Here is a 22,045-nt window from a genome sequence, read left to right on the forward strand (position 1 = left end):
AGGTAAAAATCAATATGCCTCCTTTACTTCTGTAAAGTTCTGCCACTGTCTAAATTTTGAAACGATCACTTCAACAATGTTCCTAGACAATCACAATGTCCCATCACGAGTGAGCTATTTTTAGAACGGACCCAGAGGCTACTGTAGTCCTTAAGGGGCCACTGGTAAAACATGGACATGCTGCAGCACAATTCTGTTGTGTAGCAATTTTAATTTACATGACATTGTCAACTTGCGTTACATTTAGTGCAAATAATAACACTTCTGATGTACAACTTACACACGTACAAAGTGTGTGGATTAGTGACACGTTATCAAAATTAAAAACAATAGCTATATTCTTCGGCGGACATGGTGCGTAGATCTTATAAATTAGTCATCCAAAATCCTTCTTAACTTCTGCCAACTAGAGGGCAATTGCCACAACAAGATTTAAAAAAAAAAAAAAATCAAATTTCATGACATTAACAAATGCAAAACAACCCAGAGTTGTTTTGAATGTTGAGGTATGATCATGATGTGAAATGCTGAACCTCCCATCCGCACCCCCAACCACACAAAAACTCACTCACTTGCCGTCACTGTTGATAAATGCACATGTGGTGGTTGTATAGTAACAATGACCAGAATCTTGCTGGTGTCTAAGGCATCCCCGGGCGTAGTTAATCATTATCAGTCACTGTGCACTGTAGTGTGCCACACGAAATGAAATAGTAGCGCTGGAATGCTAAGTTTGAGGCAAAGTGTTATACTCAATGTGCACGGAGACAAAAATAACTGATTGAGACATTTCTTAGGCTGACTAAAAGTCGCTGGGGACGCATTAAAAATCAAGAAACCTACTTAACTGTTGATTAAAGAGAGGAATCTTTACACCATGAGCCACTACGGCAACCAAACTGGCCACCAGGTGCGAGGTGGTAAGCTGCGACATAGCATCTGTTGTCAATGAGACATCTAATTCAAGCGTTTTAACAGTCAATTCACATTTGTCACTTTGGTAAACTACGTGTGTGGTTTGTCCGTACAATACGTCGTGTCCCACGGGTTGCTCTCCGGAGAAGCCATACAAATATAAAGATTTCGGAGAGAAACACGGTCAAAAAAAAGCTTCAGGCGCTCGCCCTCCATCGGACCGCGGGCTGGGTTGTCAACAGAAGGGCGGAAAGCGAAAAACACTCACTCACTCATTTACTCACTCACTCACCTCTCTTTAGCAGCAGCAAACAAGTAGCGTCGATGCTATTGGTTAGCCCCAAAAGACAACAAGTACGTAATCATAAGAAATGTACAAAACAATCTACAAAATAAACACAAACATGAATAACAATCATTTGAAAACCACTGAGGAAGAAACCTTACGTATAAAAGGACCCACGGATGTTAAGCTAGAAGGACAAATACTGATGGACTCAAGCCACACAAGCAGTCTCTCGTGTTCAAGGGGGTCCTTGGTCGTCCTGGGTGGGACACATGTCGCATGCTGTCGTCTTTTGAAGGATCTGCCTTTACCTCCTGAAGAAAGATTGAAGTCAACACAACAAAGAACAAAATTGATGAGTAAAACTGTCCAAATCTTCCCTCATATTGAAGATTTGTCAGCCATTTGAGGTTAGCGTGCTCAAGCGGGCTGTAAAAGGGAATTATACAATTGTGGGTTCAAAACGTTACGCGGCTGTGTAGGAACGACCATAGAGGATACAGTATGTAGTTGAGTTTAATGAGCAAAGGGAACGAGTGCCATAAATACAGCCATCTCGGCAGCGTGACCGCCGTGTCTCTCTGTTGTTTGTTTGGCGACCGACTTCCACCATTGCTTGCAATGGACAACAGGATAGCAAGTGAGGCCAGGGTGTGACATCCCTCGCAGATTTATATAATCAGTATTAGTCCTTGCATCCCTGCGTCTGTCTTCCCTGCTGCACTGCTGCGTGGTCAAGCTCGTCGGCGAATTGGCCTCATGTGACAACAAGACAGTCTGAGAAAGGTTCTTAGACGCTACTGTGTTAACTTGTAATCTGAGTTAGTTACTTTTAAAATCAAGTAATCAATAGTGATTGAATGACATGTTTAAAGCAAGTCATCTGTAAGCAACTAAGCTCATTTTTCAAGGTAAGTGTGGCAACACTATATTAATGCATAAGTATTATGAGGTCGGTTAAATGTTTTACTAAGCAAGCGAAACCCTTGTCCTAACTAAACAGCGGCCAGCATATGAGGAAGTATACATTGTAATGCAGTTTTGTACGTTCGCAGGGGTGTTACCTCTCAAAACAGAATGGCCTTCCCCAAAGTCTTCTCCTGGACATAGGAGGTGAAACGTTTGAGGAACTTGGGATATTCTCTCTTAGCGACGGCTCTGAGCACCGAGGCTGGCGCCCAACCACCGGGATTGACTGTGAGCAAGCAGAGAAACGTCGCCATCAGTAAACATGCACAGCATATGTATATGTATATATATATATATCTCCACCCAAAATGACAAATATATACAGGAGAGAGAAATTCTACATGCAGCGATGGGCTCTCACCATTGGCCACATAGGTGATTTTACACAGGATGTTGTCCCTGCTGATCTCTTTATCGCCCTCTGGTGGACTGACTAGAGTTTGACAGATCATGGCAACGTTGATTTTGGCTCGAACGCACCGATTGGAAGGCTGAAAAGACACACCAATATTAAACATTAAATCAGGCACTGTTAGTGTTATTCAACTAGTTTACTTGATACTTTCTATCCCCAGGGAGAGTCATTGTCTTTGCATATGGATTAAGTCAAATCAAACGGCAGCTGGGCTTTCACTTGTATCGCACTTTTCCATCTACGAGGCTCTCAAAGTGCTTCACATCAACTGCTCAATCATCTACTGATGCCGCAATATCCGGAGCAACTGGCCATTCGGTATCTTGCTCAAGGACACTTTGACAAGGTCACACGGGCTGGGCATCCAACTCACAACCTTGGGAGATGACAACACGACCACCTGAACCATGTTTGCCCAAGGTAATTATAGTCATGAAAATCAACAAAACAACTGAAATTGAAAACAGTTACGCAAGTGTTTTCAATTTCAGGTGAAAATTACATAAAAATCATTACGTACGGTTTTTATGTTTAGAAAACTAACTGAAATTAAGTACAGCAAAAATATCCTTTGTCATCATCTTTGGCAATTAATTTCATCATGAGCTTTTATGGTTTATTTTAAAAGTACAGTAGGAGGAAATTGCAACAGTCGTTTGGGAATTGTAGTTTACTTTATTCTACCATACTGTGTTACTTTTTTTTTTAACAATGAACTCAAATATTTCCATATGTATATTTAAAACCAAACTAAAACTAATGCTAAAAATAATAAAACCCAACACAACTTCTCTAAAAACTAATGAAAACTGAAATGTTAAAAAAAAGTCAAAGAGAACCAAAAACTACAATGAAAAATATCAAACTATTATATCCTTGAGTAAAATTGAAGGTGTTTAAAAAGCACTTAGAACTTTTGTTTCAAAATGTGACAAAACCTGTTCCATGCATTTATAACATCAAGACTTGCGTCATTATATTTGCTCAGCCTACCCGTTTCTTCCTAAAATTGGTTCAGTGATTAACCCTCCTGTTAGGCTGTGTGCCAAACTGAAGAAAAAAAAAAGGTAATTTGAGAATGTTTGAATTGAAATGACAGTATAATAAAAAGTCGGTAGTGGCACAAGGGCTGGAAAGGGGAGAGAAATTTCTTTCATATATTTTTTAGGTACACATTTTATACACTTTTTTTCTGGGATGTTCCAAAATTCACAGCAAAAACTGAAAAATAGTTAAATATGTTGGGTCATACTGACCATTTGTGCTTTATCAAAAGGGGAAAAAAGGACCAGGAGTATTCATTAAATTTATATTAAAAAAATAAAATAATATTAGTCTGGTAATGTAAACAATTGCACATTTCATTTGCATTTATGAGCCTTATTTTCGAATGGCCTGGCCCACCTGTCACTTTTAAAATCCAAATTTGGCTCTTGAGCCAAAAAGTTTGTTCAGGATGGTTGTTTATTAACAAATAACCTCCTTTAGATTCAACTCCTCGAGCAAAGCTTTTACACGAGTTGATGATGGGAACAGCTGCACTGGTGTACAGTACTGTCAACTTACAGCCGCATTTTCGTGGTCCACAGAGAAGTTGCACACCAACCAGGTGTCAGGATCATTTTCATTGGTTGCCAGAATCTTCCTGATGGCCGACAGGTAGAGCACGTCTCTCTGAGAGGCTGGCCACACCCTCTACGGCGCCACCACAGGCAGTCAACGTCAGAATGAGGGTGAATTGCAGAAAATATATGGCCAGCCAGGAAGTGAAATGACTCGAAAGTGGTCAGGTTTACCTTGTGTGTCTGATAAACGATGATGGCATTGTCGGAGAGTGTTTCGACCACGTTAAAGTTTTCAATGGTGGCTAAAGAAGAGACGAACAGTTGAGAATCATGCATGGGGTGACTTGAACAGAACAAATAATGTTGACTTGAACTTACTCTCCCAGTCCAAGCGCACTGCAGTGTCCCAGAAGTAGTGACACACCTCGTGTCCTGTCACCCCTTTTACAGCATGCGTCGCTTTGAGGGGATCCAACACGATCCCGTTCTCTTCCACTTCTCTTCTGTACACCTGGGAAATATTGCAACACACAGGCTAAATATCATTTACAGGATGGGGTGAAAGTACATACAGCATATTGTCACTGAGCCCAAAAATGTCCATCCATCCATTTTCTATAACGCTTACTCTCACTACGGGCGCAGGTGACTTTGGGTGATAGGCGGGGTACACCAATGACGGGGTGCTAGCCAATCAGAGTCTATATTAACGGTTTAAACATAACCATATACCACAAACGATGATCCTTCACGATATCTTAAAGAGCTTTGCTGATTTGTTTTTGTCACATAATGTTTGCTGTCCTTTGTGTGGACCCATTGTAGACTGCTGTCAGTGTTTTGGCCGTGACATTCGTCGAAAGAGAAGAATCTCTGCTTGATGGTTGTGCCTTCTCGGAAGCATCTATTTTGATGGCGGGAGTGTCGGTGCTACTTGACAGTGGCAGGGCGCTTGTGTTTTCTGTGCCTGTGATGGGCAACAATTTTCACAACCCTGTTTTGTTCAACGAAGATGTTGGCGCTGTTGGACAGACTGTGTTGGTGCGGATGGATGGCTGGTCGAGCTGAGGATGAGGCAAGAGGAGGGTTTCTGTGGAACGCGAATGTGTATTTGGCACTGAGAGTCGGCGCTTGGAAGTGAGGCGGATCTAAATGGGACAGAAGAATTGGAGCAATCTTTGTATTCATCAATGGAAGCAGTACAGCTTCTTGTTTACTTTCAAACTTCGCTTGAAGCAGACGTGTGACGTCATGTACAGCACTTTATATACAGCGGTGGTTGCTTTAAAGTGCTCTCTAAATACAGCTGAGTTGAGTCGTGTCATGCATGCTGTGATCATGACATCGCTGAACCACTTGTGAAAGGAGACTTTGATTCTCTCCCCTTACATCCACAACCACTTCAAACAAGGAGGCATAGGTAGGAATTGTTGTCACGATTGTATTATTGTTCGTGTGTTATTTTATGTGTTCTGTTGCATTATTATTTTATGTTAAAAGTTCTGTATAAGCACTTAGTTACAGCTGCAGCTGTATTCCAAAACAGTATGTTATTTTTTTGACTTGGTAGAAAACCTAAAATGGTGGTGAGCCTCTTCCTTTAGTGTTTGCTTTTGGTCCGCCCTGTATATTTTATACACACAACTGTCACAACTTTTGGTACACTACTGAGACCAAATACACAATCTGCATCAACAAACAACCTTTACAAATTATTTATTTTTAAATAAAACCCATATATCACCAAGTGCAAGTTTAGACATTGTTGTGTGCATTAGCTAGGTGGCTGTGCATGACTTCTCAGGTAAACAAACAAGAGACGACTCCCACGGAACTTCTCACCTTCATCTCTCCTTCCTCGATGACCAGCTGCCAGTTGGCATCTCCGCCCACATCCTGAAGCGAGTACGTCATATGATTCTGCACCATCTCCTCCACCTAGGAGACAAGAGAATTCATAATTGCAGCCATTTTGACTCACATTTCTTGTTAGACTGAAACCAACCGTAGTTTTTAGTAAAACAAACATAATAATAAAGAAATAAATTTTAAAAAAGAAAAAAAATGAATTTCCTGTCGAAGTAATACTGTCTGTGGGATCACAGACAATAAAATAATGTTGCCAAAGTATATACACTTAAAACAATATTTTATGCTAACACAGCTTCTTTAGTTACCGTAAAAAGTTTTATTTTTGCAGCAGTGTTCAGTAAACAGTGTAGCTGGAACCCAGTAGCTGGAATGTTATCGCAGAGGTGTCGGGAATTTGTCGAGCAAACAGAGTCGGTGGGCAGGAACCAAATATCACAATATTATGCACAAAAAAAAAAAAAAAAAGACTCAACACTTGAACCTGTTGAAGGTTCAACAATTCATCAAGTCCGCAATGAGCCGTGTTTGCCAATGCGGTCGCACACAAGTTGAGCAGTAAGAGCACAGGAACTACATTTTACTAGGTCAGACGGTCATTCTCGATTTTTCTACTGATTGAAATGAGGTCATGTTGTGAACATAGATTTATCATTCCAGGAAAGGGAGGTTAAGTAGAGAGTGATCTTTTTTTGCTTTCTGCTCATGCTCTCTTGGACTATTAAAGTGTACGTGCCCTTGCACATACAAGGACCCTCCAAATTACCTGAGTGCTGAATCTGTGAATGTCATCTGAAGCACTGACTAGCTCGAGAGAGGACAGGGAAGAGCAATGACTACGTGCCTGTGCAGCAAGGAGATATTAGAAAGAGAAAAGGAATAACAAAGAGAGTGAAGCACCAAAAGCAGAAAGCCAAGGGAATCAGTCATTAGCTGCTTGCATAGGAAAAAAAAGTTAAGATGATTTAGGCTAAATGGTGGCCACATCAAGACAAGAGCATACTGTAAGTGATGGAGGCACTTGAAGGGCATGGGACAAGATGAGGATGAGTGGGTGTCGAACCTTGGTAGCGAATCTGTGTGTGCTGATGCTTGAGTAGACGTCACCGGGAGGAACGGGAGTCAGTCGAGGGAGCCGGACCTTTTCAGACTGGCACTGAGGAGCACCGGTTTCATGAGCGACAACAATAAGACATTTTGGTTGCAAAATATTCAGATTTGAAACATCAACGTGGTGGACACAGCAAGTCAACAAGAGCGGACACACATTGGAGCAGCTTCATAATGTAAATTGGGTATGTGACTAAGACATGCACGGCTGTACATGATTACATTCTACAAATATAAATATTTTACAAAATGTGTCGAATCGAGAATCTGTGTGCTCGAGGAGCCGGGTGTCTTGTAAAGGCCACCTCAACAGTGGAGAAGGGGAATGCAGCGGGGGAAATATTCCCTTCTCTTGCCCATTAAACCTTTGTAGCTGCCCTTCAATTGCACACTAAATTTGATGTGTGTACAAAATAAACGAACGCCAGCTAAGAAAAGAAACGTGAGTACGGCATGAAGTAAGACTGGCTCAAAGGCGGGTGTCGCTCATGTGTCATCGAAAAGGGTGACGCGGACCAACAACACACCTGCTCTTCTATCTTGTCTTGTCTGTCAAGCGCAGCTTCAACCGCATCGAAGAACTCATCCTCATTGATCAAACTGTTGGGCCCCTCCTGAAATCAGCCAGTCGGCCAACAATCAGTAATGTGGCAAGTGTATAAGAAACATACACCACCAGGTGCAACAAAAGGTTTATGTAATTCCATCTCGCCTCATAGTCCGGGCCTCCATAGTGTGACTTTTTCTTCAGTTCATGCACAGCAGACTTGTAGGCATCTTCTACCCTCCTCCTTTTCTCCAGCTCCTGAAAACAGAACAAAACAAAGTGTGCGTAGAGGTGAGCGATACGTGGACAAAAAATGCAGGCCAAGAGCTTTTTCTTCAACTCATCGAAACATGATACGGCTTTTAATCCTTGCCTTGTTGAAATGAGCAAGTTTTGAGGGTGGCCCTGTCTGATACCCCTCAATAGAAAGTAGAGGTTTTGTTACCATGACAACTAGGGGCAGAGCTGGGGGGTGGCTGCACTTTGAGACCTGATTCTAGGAAAATGATTGCAAACCACAAAGTACACATGAGACCTTTTCCGTTTTGAGGACAGCACTTCATTGCCAATTGCTAAATTAGACTTAGCTTTTTGTGCAGACCTCTGTATGTGATACGTAAACAAATATGTCCACATCCTCACCGCGTTAACAATATTACAGAGTATTCAAAGTATTGAAGTACTTGGCGCTGATCACAAGCAAACGCTGCTGTCAAATGTTATTCTACGCATCCAACAAAATCAATTCAGATCAGCTTAATTTCTACCTTTGGACATGCTAGCGTTTCAGACAGTGTCGCCTGAGAACTGAACTATGGCCGTTGCGTATTGCTTTACCTATTTTGGACCTTTTCCTCGCGTAGCCAGCAAGTATGTATATGATCTTCTATTTTAATTAATCTGACCTAATTAAATAAAGTTACTTGTAAAACATAAAAAGAATCTAGGTATACCAAATTGTGGTCGATGAGTTACTGGTATATTTTCCTTATTAATGAAACCTTTAAACCTTTTTTTAAAAATATCTGAGCAATGGCACAAAATGCTTAAACGAACAGTTTAATATAAACTTCAAGGTGGTAGCTACATACTGAAGCTGTAAAGCTCTTGTTTAAATCCATGTCAGAGGCTAACAGACTTTGGGCAAACGTGTGAAAGTGACACCACGCTACAATGACCCTCAACAGACATCACAATACTGTCTGAGTTGGCGCTTTGAGAACACAGGAACCTGACAAACGAGTCAAATCATTTCTTCTGCTTTTACGCAGATAAAGCGAGCAACTAAAGAGGCTCATACATCTACTGTTACCCCAGCTGGGCCAAACAACTGTACTTAAAAAGCAGTTCACCTTTTAGACCAAAAAAATAACGCAAGCAGCTATAGCCGCCATCAAGCACTCCGCAAACCAGACTGAGCCGCCATAAAAACACAAAGTGTGTTTGTTGGAAGATGTCACCACTCGCCACAAACCAAACATGCAAGTTCTGCTGTTCACTCTTAGCTTCAGCCATGAGGCGACCTACTTTGAAGAAGAGGCTGCAGGTTTGTAAAGGTATCCAGTGTTGCGTCTGGTACTTGAGCACCTCTGACCGCCGCTGTGGTTTCCACAAATTTAACCAAGACGTCCGAGAAGTCATTTTTCCAATTCGGTTTCTCGTATGGCCGCCCTTGGCTAATTTATTCTCCTCCCTTACACCCAATGGCAGCTAAATCTCACAATTAAAACAACATTTAGATCAAATTTTAGTTTGTTTCACTTGAGCAGTCGAAGATACTCCGATCTCTTTCCCGGCTCTTGTACTCTTTAGGGTTGGGCAGCAAGCCATTGCACAGGAACTGGTTTGACAACCTGAGCACAGTCGATCAAGAGCAAAGAGCATTCCTTTACTAAAACACACACACACACACACACACACACACACACACACACACACACACACACACACACACACACACACACACACAAAAGCCAACGAATGTGTTTCTTATCGGCACACCGTTCACACTACTGGTTCGATGCTAACTGAGGGCTTATATTGCATTTGCATTTTTGGGTAAATGTGACAATTTTTTTTGAAAGTCCTACTCGCAAACCATTGACATGTTCCAGCTTCATGTCTTCAAATCATGTCAAGGCCCAAAGGTGTTACGTCAGAGTTTTATCACCTGAACACAAAGGCCAATGACAGGTGACAAGTGTTTCACACCTTTACTTAGCAACGGCTGCTGAAACGCCCATTCAGGAAATGGTGCGCCAATGCAGACTCTTACCATGTGTGCACAAAAATATTGGGACACCTTAGTTCCAGCTGCAGGAAGTGAAAATCAAGTAAAAGAGTTAGAACAGCTTCTTCTTGTTTGCCAATACTTTTTACAAGACTTTGGAGTGTGGGAAATGTTGCGAAATCAGCGGTCACTGCTGTTGGACTCAAATGAGCCAGGCACAACAATTCTGTTCTTGTTGTAATGGACCTCGCAGAAAAGGAACTTCCTCAAAGCATTACTAAAAGTAAAGAACAGCCCAACATGCTTTAATAAACTTTGCATCCATCCATTATCTGAACCACTTTATTATCCTCATGAGAATCGAAACACATTCAATTGAATTGAATGATAAAGCGTTTTGACTGTAGCCGTCTGTGCTGTGCATCAGTACCTTGTCCAGCCTTTTCTGCCAGCTGTCCTCACGTTTGACCATCAGCTCAATGCAATGTGACAAAGTGGACAGGATGCCCGCTGTGGTGGCCTTGAAGGTGATGGCCTCTCCCTTGAAGTCTATGCCATTGATGCCTTTGGGACTAGCCGGGGCGAATACTGACACAGGCAATCAAAAAGAAAATACAACAACAACAAAAGAAATAAGGAAATGTGACAGCTCCCACACAACTTGATTGGATGACATTTTATAATTAAAGTCAAACAGTCGGTTATATTGAAGGGCACTAACGTTTTTCTTTGCTTCCGTTATTGTAACAACATTCACCGTCTGGCCTTGAGGCTGCAGTGAAGTCGTCTTCGTCCTCCTCCACTATTGGGACCAACAAGGGAATTAGTACAAAATTCCAGTATTGACTTGGCAAAATGTGCAGTGTTACACAAGATTCGGAGACTGACACAACGAACTGCTCTGCATGTTGGTATTGATTTTAGTTTTCTTTTTCTTCTTGCCAGCAGCCCTTTTGTTGTCTATCCAATTGCAATATCAAGTCTAAGTGTCATTTTGGGAAACATAATGAAATTGGAACCAAGATAAACTGAAATGATCCCTGAATGCCACAGGTTACCTCTGTCCCTGTGAAACTCATCTTTGGAGACCGCATCAGCGCAGGAGTCAAAATATTTCTGCAGCGTGTCCACTTGTCTGCAAAGAATGTCCCGGAAGGTCTCCATTTCTGCTAATTTCTCACACAGCCTGTGTCCCTTCTGAACAAGACGACGCCATTTTAGGTTTCAGAGCATTGCGTAATTTCTAACCGCCTGATGGAGCATGCATGTACATACCTTGAAAGAGGATGTGGATGTGGCAGACAAGGCACTGGCTGCTGAGGTGAGAGACAACATGGAGCCATGACGCCTCAGACTAGATTCTGAGCCATACCCAGACTCCGCCTGTGGAAAGGGAGAGAAAGCAACAAGGAGGCAGGGAATGGTACAATTACAAATTGAGAAAAAAACAGTCAGACCAGTGGGGAAGGCAGAGGACGAGAGATTGGACACATGAAGCGATGTGTTTCCAAAGTCTGCAGCTTACACAAAGAAGACAGAGAGTGAGGGTGGAACAGTTTTAGCAGTCAGCAGGACTGAGCAATGCTGAGCTGGACAAGAGCAGGACCTCCACCTACACAGCCAAACACTAGAGAAACAATGGGAATGACAAATATGCACAAACCTAGCAGCACCAGTCTTGCCATGTGAAAATAATGCCTCCACTGTCCTAACAGAAGACATCTCATCTTAAGTTACCAATGAGGGAAAAAAAATGACACAACAAGGAGTCTCTCTGAATTAAAAATGTTTGAGATTCTTTAACTAAGCTGATAAGCAAAAATGTGTTAAAAAGGACAGCATATTGAAAATTGACCATTTAATTATGTTTAACCATAGTGGGCTTCTGGAGTGCCTATTTGCCCACCAAGTGGGAACTTAACAACGTCAGTCGTTTATCCGCTGTTTTCTGTCAACTCACAGTTCTGCATTTTCAGTTATCATGTAAATTAACCCTACAGATACATAATATCTGTCCCTACACCAAATTTCGCCATCAATGACATGATCAGCTCAGCACTCTTTCAAGCCACGGCCTGACTACATCGCCTACAATGCTATGCTACAGTTATAAGATAAGCAGAGCTGCACCGAGGTTTGCTGGATGCACAGATTAGCATTAGCTGAGAGTTAGCTTGTGGTTGTATTTGTGTTTGCCAACCTATACACTGCATGATAAGATAAGAAAAGAAATACCTTTATTTGTCTCACAATGGAGAAATTCGCATTGTGCCACATATGCGGATCTGCATGCTAATTTCACTAGCAGAGTGTGAATTCAGTAGATTGGTGATAAAGTGTTAACTTCATAAGAGAAAATGCAATCCGTGCTGTCTTGCTGTATTCACGTACGCTTTGCAGTTCGTATTTACTTTCAACTTGTGGTTTTACATGGGACAGAACTGACCCATCAAAAAAGGCTGATTTCAGCAAGAGAAAAATTAAGATGTATTAAGTACATGTAATTCTTGATCCTTAAGTATTACTGGCAAAAACAAGTCACTGAAATGTTATTAGGACACCTAAGAACTATCTTAAACTGTGAAAATAATACATAACGTCTCTTTTAAATCTGGAACCAGATATCCCCAACGGGATGCCAATGCCTCCATCCCACATGATGCCACTGACTGCAATATGCAAATAGAAAAGTCGTGACACATCCTGCACAAGCATGCATTGAGTGAGGAGCAATTGACACCAAGTAGAAAACACACCACAGAGTTGCCATAGTGATCCTCTTCATTATTTACACAAAAAAATAGAGCTTTCTAAGTTGTTGATGACATTTTTCACATTCTGCAGTTATGCACACAGAAAAATTGATAAATTTGACTTGTAATCTAAAATCTGATAATTACACAAAAAAATAGAGCTTTCTAAGTTGTTGACATTTTTTCACATTCTGCAGTTATGCACATAGAAAAATACAATTGATAAATTTGACTTGTAATCTAAAATCTGATAAGCGTAACGTATTGAGGTTTGTATTTGGAAGTGTTGGAATTGCTCTAAATGCATTAATCAGATGTTTAAGGGTTGAAAGCCTGCTGTTGTTTCAACTAAAACATTCAGCTTTTTTTTTTTGTTACAACCTGAAGAGTTACTTGAGATTAAAAAAAACATGCAAAGTATTGGTTATGGGAAGAATATACAAAAAAAGAAGCAACTCATACCTGCACAGTAACATTCTGAAAGCCTGCTGTTGTTTCATTCAATTAGAACATTCAGCTTTTCTTTTGTTACAACCTGAAGAGTTACTTGAGATTTAAAAAAAAAACATGCAAAGTATTGGTTTTGGGAAGAATATACAAAAAAAAGAAGCAACTCATACCTGCACAGTAACATTACCTTTGAGGGTAACGTGCCAAATTAAGGTAACCTGACACGAAAAACATTTGAAATTACACTGGGACTGAGAAAAATGCTCAGAGCTACTTCCTTAAGGGATAACAGGGACAACAACAACATAGATGCATTTCTATAGGTAAGTGGCTCCACAACAGTCAGGATGAAGACATGCAGAATAACAGCACAAAATTCATTCCTTAAGGGATAACAGGGACAACAACAACAACAAAGATGCCTTTCTATAGATAATTGGCTCCACAACAGTAAGGATGAAGACATGCAGAATAACAGCACAAAATTCAAGAGTTCTGTCAAGAGTAAAGGGGCCGCATGCCAGCATGAAATGAGCCCACCATTCGACCATTCCAGCAGCCAAAGCAGAGCAGGACACTGCTGCAGTCGTGACAGCTGGCTGGCCATTGCTTTGTTTCAGCAGAGACGGAGATGAGGCTGAAATGAAGAATTTCTCAGGAGATTAAGCAGCCCAGCTTTTTAGTCAGTTCGAATGGAGCCACACTCGCATGCACGCAGTCCACTCAGAGAAGACCACACACCCTGATGTGGGAAACCTTTTCATACTGCCCAGCTGTATGTGCAGCATCCAGTGCTGGCCCAGTGAGTGCGTGAGTGCATGAGCGCAAGCCAGGGAGGAACTCCATTTGCAAGAGGAAGATGAGAGCCGTCTGGTGCTGTTTGGGTAGTAAAACGTATCATGGGTGGGCGATGTATGCAGCCTTCTCGAGTCAGGCAGAAAGAGAGGGAGGCCGGGCAGGCAATATTTCAGAGCTTCTTCTGCTTTACTTGTTTCACTCTTTTCGTCTGTGCTTGTTCTGATTAGCTCAAATCCAACTTCAAAATGCATTCGTGATAGCCGGCATCCTGAAGCAGTGGTGGTTTAAAAATAAAAATTAATATTAACAATAATACTAAAATAAAAAAGGGTACTGTCCACCCCTTGAGGCACAATAAAATGGAACGGTCGGATGAGGAGTTTTATGTGTCCCTTTTGATTTGGATCGTTGTGAGAACAAGAGCTTAAAAATGTATTATTCAACAAGAGGAGCACAAAGTCATTCCATTTAGCAACACCTTTCACATGACCGAGACAAATTCTTGCCTAACTTTGACAAGTGAACAAACGCTTGAAAGAAAAAAAAAATTAAAAGTGAAATTATGCTGCTACGAAATGGAATGTTAAATAAGACACTAATATTTGCGGCAATTGTATTTTTAGGATGAAACAATTAGGACCGTCTATCGAAGTATGATGCAAGTCTTGTTTTGTCCAGCGAGCGGCAGTGCAGACAGGCTCACTCATCACAACCTGCAGGTAATGATTTACTGGGGTTATTGCAGGGCACAGTTCAAACACAACCCAGTAATACTCACACACTCCCACTAATGGACCAAAGACCTGCCGGCAGTCACACTCAGCTGACATACCAAAAGTCAGCAGCAATGTCAGCCACCCGCACAACCATTATTTTCTTTTTTTTTTTAAACTAACAAGTAAGTGAAGCTGACCTGAGGTGAATTCACAAAATAAACATCACTTTTACATATGGTACTTGGCTTTTTGTTTTACAGGCATTGCCTTAGGTGTGCAAAAGAGACCCCATGTGTTCTCATGTGAATAAAGATTGCAACGACTTCATTATTTAAAGAGATACCATTTTTGGCCCATGTTGAGATACAAAGTAGTGCTATATAGACATAAAATTTTCAAAATGATGGAAATTAGACTGCAATCTGTGCTCTGCATAATTTTTTTTTTGTTTAATCGACAAAACACAGCAAAGAAACAAATTCTTCCATGTCAGATGCATTTTACCACTGACAGTAGTTCTTATCACCAGGAGCTGTGATTCACAACTTACATTGCAGTGCAATTTTGTAAAGATCATTTGTGCATCTGGAATAATGTCAAGATACACAAAGATTGTTTCGAAAATGGCTTCAGTGTAAAAATATTACCTTTCTGTTGCTCACGAAGTACTGAACGTCTCAAATGTGTTCATTTTTTGCTTTTTCTCAAACCCTTGAGTGGATATATGCACGTTAAAAGACAAAAGGTATACTGTACATGGTTACTGTATTTTTAATTAGGTTTCAGGCACATAAAATGAAACTGCAATGTTATCTGAGAGTAGAGTTTCAGAAAGATCTCAGCCTGTGGGAAGGAAATTTAATTACCAATTAAAAATAACCTTTGACACACCCACAACAACAGCAACACACCACAAATTAAAAGTGATGATTCATAATGTACCTTTTAAGGGACCCAAGGACGGTTAAACTTGTCCCCGGTTAGCGATGGCAACATACTTTACAACATGGATGTTGGCAAACTAAACTGTTAGGGAGCAGCTGCCGAGCCTCCAGTGATGGGGGATACCCCCATCTCGCACACATTCGCATTGCTTACATTCCAAAGGGAAAGACAGAAACAGGGAGTGTCAATGCAAGCAAGCATCTGTCTGCCACACCCTTCTCAGTGATTAATTGGGAAAGCCAGGGCCCGGATAGATTATGAGTAATAGGAGTATGACTCATGCAGACATAGAGTACTACCATATATTCTATACATTTGTGATGCTAACATGGCTGGGAGATGACTCCTCTGCTTTCCGTCAATGCCCCTGCTGACATGCTGATGAAAAGGCTCTAAAAACGCAAGGAGGATCTGAAGCATGAATCGTTTTCGCAGGGCGTCACAATCATGATGCTTGAAATGCAGCCAATCAACGGACAACATGTTACCGTCAAGGATTTGGAAGATCAGGAAGTACAAGGAGAAAGATCACTGCACAATCAAAGCCAACAAAGATTAATCAGTCACCGCCAGGCGTTTTCAAGGTGGAATTTCCAATATTGTCATTTGTTTTTGAGAATTTTGACTGATCTATAAAGACTCGCAAAATATTTTCTTCGGTGACAATATATGCACCAAATTTGCCCAGAAAAAAAAAGAGGCTGTGTGACTCTCTTCTTTTGCCAGAAAAAAAACAAAACAAAATAAAACCTCTTTCCAGCTTTTTTCATTCTTTAGTATTGGTAATCAGGCGTAGAATATGGGTTGGTTTTTGACCAAAAAGCAGAGAAAACAGGATTTTTGTGAAAAGAAACATGCCAAGCAGAACGGTGACTTTTGACTCAAATATTTGTCTGCTTTTGTGTTCACCCCAAATTATAAAAGAACAAAAACAAGACAAAGCCTTCATTATTTAAAGAGATACCATTTTTGGCCCATGTTGAGATACAAAGTAGTGCTATATAGACATAAAATTTTCAAAATGATGGAAATTAGACTGCAATCTGTGCTCTGCATAATTTTTTTTTTGTTTAATCGACAAAACACAGCAAAGAAACAAATTCTTCCATGTCAGATGCATTTTACCACTGACAGTAGTTCTTATCACCAGGAGCTGTGATTCACAACTTACATTGCAGTGCAATTTTGTAAAGATCATTTGTGCATCTGGAATAATGTCAAGATACACAAAGATTGTTTCGAAAATGGCTTCAGTGTAAAAATATTACCTTTCTGTTGCTCACGAAGTACTGAACGTCTCAAATGTGTTCATTTTTTGCTTTTTCTCAAACCCTTGAGTGGATATATGCACGTTAAAAGACAAAAGGTATACTGTACATGGTTACTGTATTTTTAATTAGGTTTCAGGCACATAAAATGAAACTGCAATGTTATCTGAGAGTAGAGTTTCAGAAAGATCTCAGCCTGTGGGAAGGAAATTTAATTACCAATTAAAAATAACCTTTGACACACCCACAACAACAGCAACACACCACAAATTAAAAGTGATGATTCATAATGTACCTTTTAAGGGACCCAAGGACGGTTAAACTTGTCCCCGGTTAGCGATGGCAACATACTTTACAACATGGATGTTGGCAAACTAAACTGTTAGGGAGCAGCTGCCGAGCCTCCAGTGATGGGGGATACCCCCATCTCGCACACATTCGCATTGCTTACATTCCAAAGGGAAAGACAGAAACAGGGAGTGTCAATGCAAGCAAGCATCTGTCTGCCACACCCTTCTCAGTGATTAATTGGGAAAGCCAGGGCCCGGATAGATTATGAGTAATAGGAGTATGACTCATGCAGACATAGAGTACTACCATATATTCTATACATTTGTGATGCTAACATGGCTGGGAGATGACTCCTCTGCTTTCCGTCAATGCCCCTGCTGACATGCTGATGAAAAGGCTCTAAAAACGCAAGGAGGATCTGAAGCATGAATCGTTTTCGCAGGGCGTCACAATCATGATGCTTGAAATGCAGCCAATCAACGGACAACATGTTACCGTCAAGGATTTGGAAGATCAGGAAGTACAAGGAGAAAGATCACTGCACAATCAAAGCCAACAAAGATTAATCAGTCACCGCCAGGCGTTTTCAAGGTGGAATTTCCAATATTGTCATTTGTTTTTGAGAATTTTGACTGATCTATAAAGACTCGCAAAATATTTTCTTCGGTGACAATATATGCACCAAATTTGCCCAGAAAAAAAAAGAGGCTGTGTGACTCTCTTCTTTTGCCAGAAAAAAAACAAAACAAAATAAAACCTCTTTCCAGCTTTTTTCATTCTTTAGTATTGGTAATCAGGCGTAGAATATGGGTTGGTTTTTGACCAAAAAGCAGAGAAAACAGGATTTTTGTGAAAAGAAACATGCCAAGCAGAACGGTGACTTTTGACTCAAATATTTGTCTGCTTTTGTGTTCACCCCAAATTATAAAAGAACAAAAACAAGACAAAGCCTAAAGAGGGTTTCTGAAAACAAAATATTTGCAAACATAAAACTACGAGACGCGCCTACAGATCTGAGAAATATACGAAATTAATATATACGCTGGTGGCAGTCCATGGTTAGATTCCCTTTTTTTTTTTTTTTTTAATCGGGCAGTGAAAGAGTTAATATAAAAACAAAATCCATCATGTGAACATTACAATCCTTAACCAGTTAATTTATTCAGCATCTGATTTATGGTGAGTCTAACACATGAGCAAGTGGTTATATGAAGTTTAAGACAACGAAATACAGCAGCATAGATGGCTTGGGACAGAAGAAAATTGGAGAAAACGCGAGGAGGGCACCTCTACGTCCACTAACCTTGTGCAACTCAATGGACTCGATCCACTGGAGTCTGTGCTCGGGATCTTCAGCTCGGAGGTACCACACGCTGTCGTTAACACTGATGTCAAATCGACACTCGTCAAACTCATGGGGCTGCAGGGACGGACGCAAAAAAAAAAAAAGATGAGGAAAGAACCAAATATTTTGTGGCACCAAAGACCATCAATGTAAAGTGTCTGCTAATGCTGCCAGTTGAGGAATGATCACATAAAGGCCTGCTATGATGTATTCAAAGTTGTCTGTTATGACAATGGCTGCCTAGCAATGACATGTGGATTCAATTTTTTTTCCCTTTCACTGAACAATAAACAAGAATGTTAATGAGAACCTGATGTGTTATTCAGTGAACACAACTTTAAATAACAACGACAGAGAATCTTGGAGCTTGCCTTTGCTTGACCACGGGGTCATCACAACCTCACCTCCTACATTCAGCCCAAATCCTTCAACTATTTCACTCCCCCTTCCTGCAATGTGCCCCACCCCTCTCCAGACACCAAGCAGACAAGGCACCCAACTGAACACGTGAACAGACTTCCACCGTTTTGTCTGGAAATGGAATTTGACCGTTGCACTCGCCAGGCGAGAGATGCGCTCCGCGGAGGCTCCCGATGTGAAATCAGACGCAGAAGACTGGATTCTCCTCGGCTGACATGGCCGTCAGCTGACACGACCTCATGCTGTCCACGTTTAACTAGATTTGCTCAATCGGGACACGTGCCTTTTTTTTCTCTTTTTTTTTTTGCACCAACAGTCGTGCACACAAAACAGAAACCCTGAACCTGAGTATTTCTTAATCTAATCCTGCTGTAACAGGAACCCATAAATATCCATCAGCAGCAGGTCGAAATATATGATCTGTCCGCTGGCGGCGGGGCACGGTAGTAACCTCTAGTGTATCCAGCCGTGAGGCCATTTCAGGTTCTAAAGATCTAACTTGAGTTTTATCCGACACGGCCCATTAAACCCTGCTTTTATAGTGCACTTTATACATCTTTTAATCTAGCTGGGAATTCTCATTCCTCTTGAGACAACGCCACTGCACAGCTAAGCTCCACTCGTGTCTTGTGTACACTACTAGATTGCGGCATCCTTATAGTTAGTGGAGCTGGGCTTAGTCACACAGGGTCAACAAAAGTCTAAACTACACTTGATAGCAACAGACAAAAATATCCGTTAATATTTGTATTTCAAGCAAAGTACAGAAGAATCATAAAAATGTGTACATCTGTCAACATCAAAGTTACTCGGTGTATTGTAAGTCATCACTGTCTCATAATACCTCACTGTCCATATTATTATTATACTTGTAGTGGGAATGGTAAAAAAACGTTATCTACCGGTACAGTATGTTTGCTGTGTTACGTAATTCCATAAGACAGTCTGATGTCACTTTGCACCTAATGAGTGTGATAGTTTGATTTGCGCAATAAAAGCAGAGGCTTGTTGCTATATTCCTGGTGACATATGTGACAGCAACGACACGTGTTCGAGAAACGCATGGCTTACTAGACAGTGTGTGCAGGAAAAAAACAATCTTAAAAATCCTACAGCAACCTATTATGAAGCAGTAGTCAGGTCAACAAAACAACAAACATGTTCATATTGTGGGCCATTTAATTGTATTGCCCAAATCACAGTTAAGGCCAATTGTTTGGCTTCTGTACAGGGTGGTGGTATGTTCATGAAAAAAAAAAAACACCGTAAATATTTAACCAGGGTGTGGGATTGTAGCTTATCTGACAACAAAAAATGTAAGGGCATAGGGAAAGAATATGGACAGGGTGTAAAGAGTACTGCAGTCAAAGCATACATTACAATAAGGAGTATGTGATTGACTTCTTACTATCCTGCCTGTTCATCAAATCTGAACAAGTTGATCTTTACCCATAACTCCATGCTGGCGACTAGACCAAAACAATGGCATCGCCTGGAGCACTAGCCCATTGTTTTATTTATTCCATTATTCTGCTTTCGTGCTTGACCACACACTCAAGTTCCTTATTTTCCCTCTCGCATACTTACTGTGATGACAGCCTTACTGAGGCACAAAGAGCCCCTGCAGCCATATTCCCGTTCATCCTCTGACTTGTAATAGCTCAAAGTGTTGTTCTTCAACACGACCCATCGGTCCTGCCATCCGTGTATGTAATTGGTCCACTGTAATCAAACAAGCCCCGTTAATATCCTTACAGTCTGCAAGCTCGACGAACGTACATGTAAAATATAACTTATTAAAAAAAAAAAATCATCACCTTACTCAACACGCCTCCGAACTCCACAGGTTGTGAGGATTCTGGTTCCACATCTTCGTCTGAACCGGACGCTGAGCTCTTTTCGGACATTTAAAATCCAATATTGGGAAGAACTTGTCTTTTTTATAACCAGCTGAGCACTCTAGCTCAACACCAACTTAATAAAGCTTACGAAAACAGCAGAGCCCAAACAGAACCTGCTTTCTCTAAGATACAAACACAAAAACTTAGTCCACCAGTCAGCAGTATGGCGTTATTTGCCGGTTAACGTTGAAGGAAAGGAGGAAATAAAAAAACAGCACTTGTGGAGAATGGTGACAATCCAACCTCGACCACTCGCTTTGGCAAGATTTGTTTTGAAAATGACGTCGACGAGCACTGTCACAAGCTAGTTAGCGTCAACGGTTAGCTGTCAGATGTTAACTTGACTCGTAACTTGTGACTGTTCCAACGCGCGCCGCCCGCAACCGACTTGCTACCGAGAGAAAGGTCGATGAAAGCCTCCGCGTTACTGCCGTTACGTTACCTAAACTAAGAAGCTACAAATGACGATGAAAGAGGCCGCATTGCTGCTTTATTTCCCTGGTTTTGTTAGCAACAGCGGACGACTCTACTAGCTTGCGAGGGGGAGGAGCCGCAGCCACGCTTGACTGTGTACCTGAAAAAGACAAGCGGCAAGCTAGCCTGGATATGTAGCGGAAGTCTATACACAGTGTCTTTCAAAACAATGTAGTGCAATTTCCTTGCGTGAAATTCTTTGCGACGTATAGTTTTACAATAAAATATGTTTTGATATGGCTGAAATAAAGCAATGTTAAGAAAAAATATCCGAAAGCCGGAAGCACTAAAATAAATACAATAAATAAAACATAAACGTTGCTAATGTATCAACTACAGTCACTTTTTAAACGTCCTACTTTGTGAACATTACTAAAGCTACTATTTGAGACACACTTTGGTAAATTACATTTCACCAATACAGTACTCTAATTTATCCCATTGCCCATGGTAGACGCTTCGTAAAAATGCAAAATTCACGTCAACGTACCTCCTAAAAGTCCACATGAATCTGACGTTAAATGTCATCATTAGAAGCGTTCTGCACAACCGTTCAAAATTACGTTGTTTTCATACATAACATAATCTGACAAACAACCGAAATGAAGCAACTGTACTTAAGAAACCATGCATGCACTGTTTTCTTATATTAAAAAAAACGAAAATACGTAAAATGTTGAAACTCAAGTTGAAGTCGCCATTTACGATTCGAACACGAGCCAAAATTCAGTTTTTAATTAATGCATCCACGAAAACGTTAAGGTATTTCTCAGTGAAA

The 22,045-nt window shown here is 40.9% G+C and overlaps 1 protein-coding gene across 4 annotated transcripts; it reads right to left on the minus strand.

Annotated features, from left to right (window-relative positions):
* Positions 1 to 191: 191 nt before the first annotated feature.
* On the minus strand, positions 192 to 21,365 carry LOC109514149 (collagen type IV alpha-3-binding protein-like). Of its 4 annotated transcripts, none has more exons than XM_019866992.1 (18): positions 20,710 to 21,365; positions 20,480 to 20,614; positions 18,431 to 18,547; positions 11,182 to 11,289; positions 10,965 to 11,103; positions 10,628 to 10,708; positions 10,337 to 10,494; positions 7,842 to 7,934; positions 7,657 to 7,743; positions 7,083 to 7,175; positions 6,786 to 6,863; positions 5,993 to 6,088; positions 4,529 to 4,661; positions 4,382 to 4,452; positions 4,152 to 4,280; positions 2,532 to 2,661; positions 2,253 to 2,396; positions 192 to 1,515 (listed from the first exon to the last, which is right to left on the minus strand). In XM_019866992.1, the coding sequence occupies exons 1-17, from the start codon at positions 20,797 to 20,799 to the stop codon at positions 2,269 to 2,271; spliced, it is 1,866 nt and encodes a 621-aa protein (XP_019722551.1). In that variant the 5' UTR covers positions 20,800 to 21,365; the 3' UTR covers positions 192 to 1,515; positions 2,253 to 2,268. The 4 variants fall into 4 exon arrangements, with proteins under 4 accessions (XP_019722551.1, XP_019722550.1, XP_019722552.1 ...); XM_019866991.1 differs by having other exon boundaries at positions 2,266 to 2,396; positions 20,710 to 21,363; XM_019866993.1 differs by lacking the exon at positions 6,786 to 6,863 and having other exon boundaries at positions 2,266 to 2,396; positions 20,710 to 21,361.
* Between the last annotated feature and the right edge of the window lie 680 nt (positions 21,366 to 22,045).

This window comes from Hippocampus comes, unplaced genomic scaffold, assembly GCF_001891065.2.
Source record: "Hippocampus comes isolate QL1 unplaced genomic scaffold, H_comes_QL1_v1.1 scaffold322, whole genome shotgun sequence".
In the NCBI taxonomy this organism is placed as follows: domain Eukaryota; kingdom Metazoa; phylum Chordata; class Actinopteri; order Syngnathiformes; family Syngnathidae; genus Hippocampus; species Hippocampus comes.

What these genes read in the sequence shown, in the direction of transcription:
- LOC109514149 (XM_019866992.1), bottom strand. Translation starts at nt 20,799, where the DNA reads ATGTCCGAAAAGAGCTCAGCGTCCGGTTCAGACGAAGATGTGGAACCA. An exon ending in CATCCACATCCTCTTTCAAG is followed by an intron (nt 11,104 to 11,181) that starts GTATGTACATGC and finishes CGTCTTGTTCAG; the next exon opens with AAGGGACACAGGCTGTGTGA. An exon ending in AGTGCGCTTGGACTGGGAGA is followed by an intron (nt 4,453 to 4,528) that starts GTAAGTTCAAGT and finishes TCTCTTCTTTAG; the next exon opens with CCACCATTGAAAACTTTAAC.